Raw genomic sequence first — 8,953 nt, forward strand, 5'->3', positions numbered from 1 at the left:
TGGCACTCTACCAAGCAGATCCCTGAAGAGACCAAAGTCTGCTCTCCTGAAGTCCAGGGTAGTGAGCTTGCTGTGCACCCTCCTCAGTGCCCTAAGGATCTCCAACTCCACCATTTCATGGTCACTGCAGCCCAGGCTGCCCTTGAGCTTCACATTCCCCACCAGCCCCTCCTTGTTGGTGAGAACAATGTCCAGCATAGCACCTCTCCTCGTTGGCTCCTCTACCACTTGGAGAAGGAAGTTATCATCATCAAGAAGGAAGTTATCATCGACAGATGATCTGATAGATCCTTCAGAAAACACCATTTTCCAAGGTTACAGATACTTATAGTTATGAATTAACACCAAAAGCTTGACAATTACAAAAAAAAAAAAAGAGCCTATGAAAAGAACAGTAATAAACATTCTTTCTGTTTTATCAGACATACGTACCATGTCTGTTAGTGAGCATAGTGTTAGGAATTATTTTAGCTGTTATCACAAGACATTGCTATATACCAACATTTTTAAAATCTTCTCTATTTTTCAAGTAGAATCAACTGATTTATTATTTACACCAGAACTGTATATAAATTACATCCTAACACTCAGGAAAAAAAGCTTACAGAACTGACTGTCAGTGCTGTATATTGTATGTCAATAATTAACTTTTTTTTTTAAATTTTGGGCAATGTTGGTGGGGGATTTTGTTTCACTTTATCCAAATTTATTTTATTCACTCAAATTTATTTTATTCACTCGAACTCTTTGGCAAGAGCCGTCTGAATGCTTCTCCACATGTGGCACTTCTAAATAATTCAGTCATCCGATCGGGAGAAAGCATCCAGAAATCTTTTCTGAAGAAAATTAGTTTCTGGTTTAAGAAGAAGTGGTAGACACTGAACCCAGCTGTGTTGGAAGCCTGTTTCATGCCTAGTTCCATTCAGCACTATAAAATTCCCAGTTTCACAACCTCCAAGTTCACAGATACTTTTAAATAAACAAGGAAATAACAGCACAAATGCTTATGTGCAGGGTGCAATATTACCATGTTACTGTAATCTGAAGGATCGTATGTTCTCTTTCTGAAAACTTCATAGCTTTCCAGAAACTATTCATTCATTCTGCAGACCTGCTCACTTAAAATTTTCCCCTTGATTCCACCAAACTCCAGCTTTTCCAGCTTTTGGAATTACAACATGTTAATGAAAATTTCCTAGATCAAATGAAAAAAAATTAATTAACAGTATGCCTCTATAAAAAACAGTAACAAACCTGATGTTTGAGATGGTTTTTGCCTCATTTGACCTTGTCCCTTCCGGTGTGGCAGAATGAGAAGTTAAAACCTATGCCATCTTAAATAATTAATATGAAAAAAAAAGTGGAGGAGCAACAGGTAATTCCAGCAAGACTTTATCCTGGTTGAGTCACTTATAGGATTAAACCACAAGTGGAAACGAATTGTCCCATAGAACATACAAATTTAACTCCATTTTAATTTTATCAGATTAAGTTAAAAAAGGCCTAGATAAAAAAGAGCAAGCACTACTAAACACATACTTTTGTGTATAAACACGATTTATTGTCATAACACAAAATGTTGCTATGAAAATTAAACATAAATCTTTCTCAGAGGAGTAAAATTGAACCCACTTTAACCTCCTTTGTAACATGTGCCAAACAATTTCTGTGGTCTCTAATTTCACTTGAATGAAGTTAATTGTTTTATGCCCCAGAGGGATGAAAATAACTGGTTCCTTGTGTGTTTAGAAACGTGCGACACCTATTCTCTTCAGGAGCAAACTAGTCGCGGGTTCCCCAAACAGACTCCTGCCGGACTGCAGACCCCTAGGCTCAGTATTATGATCTACAAAGACTTAGCTGCCACCTCCCCCTGAAGGGACCTGCTTGCACAGGGCTGGGCTCTCTGTGGGACCGTCTGAGTGTCAAGAACTACGACTGTCAGCAAGAGCTAGTTCATGTGCCATGGCTGTACCTGATGCCTCTGATGGGCACAAGCAGCCACGCCTGCAAAACTGCTGGCACAGGGTGCTGTTCCTAAGCATCTACAACTGCTCCCCAGCCAGAGCACCTCGAGCTGTCTGTCTGTTGACGGACAGTCAATAGCCAATGCATTCATCCCAAATCCCTTTCCGAGGTCGCTCTGGCAGGCACTGTCAGACACCGTAAGACTGGATTTCCGACTCTCTGATAGTATTTTAAAGGGGTGGGATGGGGAGGCTCGCTAGCTAAATAACTGCAGAGCTAAAATACCTCGTTTCCCAGCTCAGATCCCAAAAGTGAATCTCCCACTTCCCAGAAGGGCACCCTCATCAGCAGCCAGTCTAGATTCCTACCGCAACTGTTTCCAGGCTCACAAAAGCATAAAAGAAGTCCCAGAAGCAGGAACCAGAACCTATGACCGCTCCCATCCTATACAACTACCCTAACCACAATATTAGAAAAATATTCTACATTCCTTTTCTGACCTCAGATTTTTCATCTTTTCTTGCTTGTTGGCACAGATGTAAAAGGAGAGGTGAAGAGTATTCTGTCTCATCCAAGGACTAGCTTAAAACACCACATTTTTTCTAGCTGTAAACACATGACTCCTCCTCATGTTCTTAGAAAAAAACAGATGCAGGTGCCATGCTCAGGAGAAAGTATGAGCCATGGGCTGCATATGAAGAGTAGCACTTCACTCAAGCAACTTTCAAAATCCTGGAAAAGGCTGGGTTTAGGAAACACGTTTGTCATTTTTCTTACTGCTAATACTAGTCTGCTCCTTGCACAGCATGCAATGTTTGCATCCTACCGAACACTCCGAATTCTTCCTATACACTGTAATTTTGTATTCTGGATATTAGAAACATGAGTCTTGCTGTCTGTATAACTGAAAATAGCCCATATTTCTCAGATACTGTATTTATATAGATCAATATAGATCAATATAGATCTATAATCAATATAGTTTATAAGTATAATTATATAATCAATATAGATTATAAGTAATACCTCAATCTTCAGTAAGCAGTTGAGGAACATATCAAATCTGAAAAACAACATCTCAGATCTGAAATCCCATGGTTTAAATTCCTTGCCACAGGTGAAGTAACTCTCCAATCTGTTTCTGTAACTAAAGAATGAAGCTTAAAGCTTTTTAAGGTAGTTTTAGCTATTTTCACATGCTCCAATGCTTCTTCAGTTTCTCCTTTGAAAAGATTTTCTGGTGAAAGATACAACCTAGACTACAGTGTAAATAAATGAACAGCAGAAGAAAAAGTTTTTAAAAAGTAACTTTTTTAAATGTAGCCATGACATCAGTCATAAAGTTACTTTCCACTTTATATATGAACACAAAAAATAATATATATGTTTTAAAATTGTTATCTCTAACTATTCTAGTTTGTCAATTATCTCATAATAGAACTCTCACTTTTGAGACGCTCCCATAGTATGTTCAACCTGTTACAAATCCCACCAGCTAGACTGACCTTTACATATCGTCTTTTGTACAGTGAACATTCAGGAAATAACAGAGTAAAAGGACTTATTTCCCCCCAATAAAAGTGATATTGGAAATGTATTCACTTGTTTGCCATAATACCTCCATAGCCTTTGGGTACTAATTCTCACGTAACATATGTTGTGCCAGCACATACAGAAGTGCCAACACAAGTCCTTCTAGGTTTTTTCATTTAGTAAATCAGCAGAAGAGGGCTTCCCCCAAACACAGAATCAAACCTAGGACACATATGTGCCTAGTGTATAATTCTGGACAGTAATATGAATAACCTGAAAGAGAGAACCAGGATCCGTGAGTAATGCTGTCTGCATGTAGTAAGGTTTGGGCAGACGTGGGGCAGGGGGGAGAGCAGTGATGAGGATGGGACTATACGTTGTTTTTTGCTGTTCTTACTTCATCAGTTTATCCCAAACCATTATAACTTATATTTATTACAGATTCACATCAAACACATGATGTTAATTTCTTTAATTAATGCAATGCAAGTAGGGTTGGCAAGGCAGGGGTGGGGGAAATAAAAACCTTTTCCTAGTCATAGTTCTCATTCTGTTTCCCCCCTGCCATGTTCTTCTACTGCATACTGCCACCCCTCCTAGGTACGTCTTGCCCTCTCTTTCTCCCAGCCTTACAAACTAAGAATTATATACGGCTCCATCCAAACCTTTTGGCACCACTCCAAAACCTGCTATTTTGGGCTGAGACCAGAATGCACAAGCTCTGTCCTTCATCAGTGCTTGCCTTCTAACAGAGAGCAATAATTTGCCAGGCATTCAGATTAATTTCAATGAAAGTTTTATGTTAGCCTGTTAACGTCCAGCTTAAATGCATGAGGAAGGAGACGGTGCAAAGTCAAAGAAGCAGCAAATGGGGCCTTGCCATATATAACAGATGTCTGACAAAGTAAAAATAAACAGGAGATCTGATAGTGTAGTGCTGTGTGACATGGGAAACACAATGATTTCTTCAGATCAAGTTCCTTTCCCAAGCAAATCTAAGCACAAATCCAAGCATCCAGCTCCCATCCTGCGAGAGAGAGAGGATTTCTCCAGTGCACAGATGTTCACGCCACAGTTTTTTCCCCTGAAAAAGAGCAAAGTATCCTGTACCCACTCACCACTTCAATACTGCTGTAAGCCTATAACAGAGAAAGCAGATTTACTCCTCCAGGTGCTCTCAGGAGGCTCCTGTTCAGTGACAGCCCTGACCCGGGAGTAAGCATGACCCGGGAGTTGTTTCGTGCAGGAGAAGAGAATCTGGTTGCTTCTCTCCTCCCTGGTCACAGGTCACCCTGGAAGCCGCATACTTTTCCCCTCAGGCAGGGGAATTCAGGGAGGCTGCCCACCTGCTGTTCCTAAGGGAGGACTGTGGTGGCCATTTAGAAAGTACAACAGGCTGGCTCTGAAGGGAATTCTCCTGCTTCTTGCCCAACAGAAGTACCTCCAGAACAGTGAATTCTACAGAATGGCTTTGCTTGCCAACACTTAGAAGTTCTCATACTCCTACCAAAACAGCGGGTTTCACTGGAAGCACGGGGAAAGCTTATTTATGACAGGAAGACAGAAAATGCATCAAGGTGGCTCATTCACAGCTGGTTTGCAAACCCTGTATTTTCCTGATTTGCATAGCTCTTACCAGCATTTTGCAATTCATGAAAGGAAATACCTACCAAGAAATGTGGTAAGAAAAGAGGCAGCAAACTTATACCAAAAGGAGGAGGATAAGGAGCATCAACCCAACCTGAAAAGGTTATATGGCTTCTGAAGAACAGTTGTCTTTCACTAGACAAGAAACATATTTCATTCTTAAATACACAGTATGTGAATGGTTGTCCTGGTTTCAGCAGGGATAGAGTTAATTTCCTTCCTAGTAGCTGGTACAGTGCTGTGTTTTGGATTTAGGGTGAGAACAATGTTGATAACACAGGGATGTTTTAGTTGTTGCTAGGTAGTGTTTACACTAGTCAAGGACTTTTCAGCTTCCCATGCTCTACTGACTGAGAAGGCTGGGGGTGCACAAGAAGCTGGGAGGGGGCACAGCCAGGACAGCTGACCCCAACTGGCCAAAGGGACATTCCATACCATGCGATGTCATGCTCAGTATATAAAGCTGGGGGAAGAAGAAGGAAGGGGAGGACGTGTGGAGTGATGGCGTTTGTCTTCCCAAGTAACCGTTAAGCGTGAGGGAGCCCTGCTTTCCTGGAGATGGCTGAACACCTGCCTGCCCACGGGAAGTAGTGAATTAACTCCTTTGTTTTGCTTTGCTTGTGTGCACGACTTTTGCTCTACCTATTAAACTGTCTTTATCTCAACCCTGGAGTTTTCTCACTTTTACCCTTCCGATTCTCTCCCCCATCCCACCGGGGGGGGAAGTGAGCGAGTGGCTGCGTGGTGCTCAGTTGCTAACTGAGGTTAAACCACAACAATGGTACAGCTGATGACTAATTATTCAGTTCAACTTCAAATTTAATACTCTAATACTGGTTGAAAGGATCTATAATGTAATTATGGTGTTTATTAGACAACTGACAGATTAAATCCATGTCTTTCTTATTGGTGTACTGCATAGCAACTAAGATTTATTTATTAGGTACTTATGTGGTTTACTACCCTTACTTGAAACTACCTGGTCAATAAGCAGATTGCAAAATTCCTGCAGCAGAACTACTATTTGTGCAGGCATGCTGTAGAACTTGGAGTGGCTCCATATCAGGCAGATCGTGTGAAATAAAGGTGGGATTAAATTACGGATCTTTGGGAATTCCATCTCCCGAAAGAGCTGAATGCATTTTTCCAGTAGTCTCAGATACAGATCAGTATCTTGGGCTTCTACAAGTGCTGTAAAAATATAAAAGGGAAAAATGCTACAGCTTAAGAGATGATCATTTCCAAATTAACGTAGCCTCAATGAAGAATGCAAAGTTATCCTGTACTTATTTGAAAGAGAAAGATACGTAGGTTTTAGTGGCATGTTACAGCCAAAGTTTGCTTATGAAACTGCACAGAGGCTCTGCAAGTGGATAGGATGGCTCCCATTCCACCGCTGGTAGGTAAGGATGCTTAACAACTGTCTATAATCAGTCTGTTGTTCCTCCCACTGCTGCCAACCGGACTGAGGAGAAGCAGGAATCATTGCAGATACCCAGGTCATTGAAATGTGAAATTCTGCCTTGGAATGAAAGAAAAACATTCTGAAGCCTGCAATCATTTTAGAGACAGGCCAGGTCTGATCACAAGAGGTCAAATGATAATCTGTTAATACTGCTGACTAATCTGGCACCAAGAGGAAAGTGCATCTTGATGTTCTAGAAAGGGCTGTGTGCTCCACTGCACCTTCCAGTGTTATGTTCAATGCCTTGGTGTTTTTCGTCAAAGGGGGAAAGGACTCCACGTTTGCTTCAAGCTGGATGTTTAACAAACACTGACAACTTATTTCTTTTCATAGACTGTAGAAGCTTGTGCTATTTTGCCCTTCAGCAGAAGGCACAACAGGCATGCTCTGGGCTGCTGCTGGCATGGGATGACATGGGAAGGATTCACACTCATACAAGCAGTTAGCTTTGGGCTCTGTTCAACGTAGATAAAGTCTGTTCTTTTACTGCTCAAAACTTCTATTAAAGTGAAAGTTGTAGAGCAATGCCAGCCTCTACAGGTGGCAAGGTCCTGGTGAATAATGTCTTTCCATTGCCTGGTAAGTACTCCATACATGTCTGGCCTCAAAAGTTCAGAAGAGACCTGAAAATTTTTGCACTGTCACTGTAGACTATTTGTTAACTAAAGGCACCTGATGACTATAGAAGTTTCAATCCTTTCTTCTAGTCATACATCAGCAGAAAAACTGCTTAAATATATTTCCATTCACTAATACAAAATTATCGCCCCCATCAAGAAACTAAAATTAACCACTGGGATTAAGAAAAAAATAGGTAAATGTGTGAGTACTTTAAGGTTTTATTTCAAAACTTCAACAGCGATCTTTAACCATGAGTAAAATAGGCAAGACAATACTTGTGAGTGTAAGCTGTTTGCAGAGCTAGTATCTCCTAAACTGAATAACACTATAGAAGAAGCTGGCATTTTATTATATTCCATTAAAGTTTAATTTTTATATACAAAGTAGTATATTAGCTAAATATTTCTTTATTGCTAACTGCCTTATTTAATTTCTTTTAGCAGCAGAATTTATCTATCTACATATTTACTGCAGCTAAAGAATCAGAAACGATGCTGAAAAAATGCACATACTAATTGATTTTGCTACCGCTATATCTCTCACCTATTTTTATGACAGGAAAATTATCCACATAAAGTTTAAAAAAAAAACTAAATGAGCCAGGTCAGCACACAAAGGAGCTTGATTTAACATGTGTATGCCCCTGCAGCCCTGATATATCTCACCATCATGACTTACACTGTTATGTCAAGACAAATTATAGATTATTCTGTAACACACACATATAAGCACAGACAAAATATACATCTCATTCACTCTACCCTTACCATCTTCTACTTCCTTGAAAATGTCCTGAGAAGCAGGATAATAGCTGCTTTCTTCGGCTTTTAAGATCTTAATCATTTTTTGAACAACAGGACTCTGAAGCTATAATTTAACAAAGAAGAAAGCAAGCAATTAAAGATCATGGTCACCTGTCAAAGGAGTAGAAAGAGTAGAAGGGAGAATTCAGGCAACTTACAGTTGCACTCAGAGAATTAATGAATCAATACATCTCAAGTCTACTAGCAGATAAAGGCTGATCCATGTCAGCGAAATCCATGGAAAGGCCCCAAAAGCTTTCAGTGGGGAATGAACTGGGCTCTTCATAATGCTCACTTACCTGACATCGCAACATTGCTAACAACAAGCATGGAAGCAGAGGATTGCACACAGCTCCCAACAACATTTCATATTTGGAAAGTAAATAACCTTGTGCATCTTTTTCAATTGAAAAGAGCTGTTTCACTCATAACAAGCTATGATTATTATCATTAAACAACAGTATCAGTTTCATAGACAAATTTGGCAATAATTTCCCGAATATAAACTTTGTTCTCAACCTCATTTTCTCCAGAGTTTGAGAAATGTCATGGGAGGAAATTTAGAAAAGATCGACAAGAACAGCAGAATTCCTTACAGCTACATAGCCCTTCATCACTAACTTTCACTGTCCTCTAATGTTTAACTCTGTTTTTCTTTGGTAACTTATGCAAAGTCCAATTACTTTGGGAAACCACTATAAGCTATTTGCGAAAATAAAACAACAAAAAAATCACTTTGGTGTCTCATTTCTCAGAGTGCATGGGGAAAGGCAAACCAAAAGAAAGTTCTCCTTGATGTTTACAGTAATACCTGAAATCACTTACTTGCTCATTTATATAGAAAAGATTGTCTTTTCTTGCTTTCCAGAAGTTTAGCTCAGTTTGGGGGTCTGGATGAAGGCCATGCAGAAGAGGT

At 40.0% G+C, this 8,953-nt stretch overlaps 1 protein-coding gene across 1 annotated transcript in view; it reads right to left on the reverse strand.

The window, feature by feature from the left end:
• The window catches only part of DNAH11 (dynein, axonemal, heavy chain 11), a 166,996-nt gene that overhangs the window by 150,330 nt on the left and 7,713 nt on the right, over nucleotides 1-8,953 (reverse strand). Inside the window, 6 exon segments of the mRNA XM_009325768.1 lie at nucleotides 1,028-1,195; nucleotides 2,995-3,128; nucleotides 3,131-3,227; nucleotides 6,128-6,339; nucleotides 8,002-8,101; nucleotides 8,863-8,947. Of these exon segments, the coding sequence (XP_009324043.1) occupies nucleotides 1,028-1,195; nucleotides 2,995-3,128; nucleotides 3,131-3,227; nucleotides 6,128-6,339; nucleotides 8,002-8,101; nucleotides 8,863-8,947 (796 nt within the window).

Source organism: Pygoscelis adeliae, unplaced genomic scaffold, assembly GCF_000699105.1.
Source record: "Pygoscelis adeliae isolate BGI_AS28 unplaced genomic scaffold, ASM69910v1 Scaffold226, whole genome shotgun sequence".
NCBI classification, from domain to species: Eukaryota; Metazoa; Chordata; class Aves; order Sphenisciformes; family Spheniscidae; genus Pygoscelis; species Pygoscelis adeliae.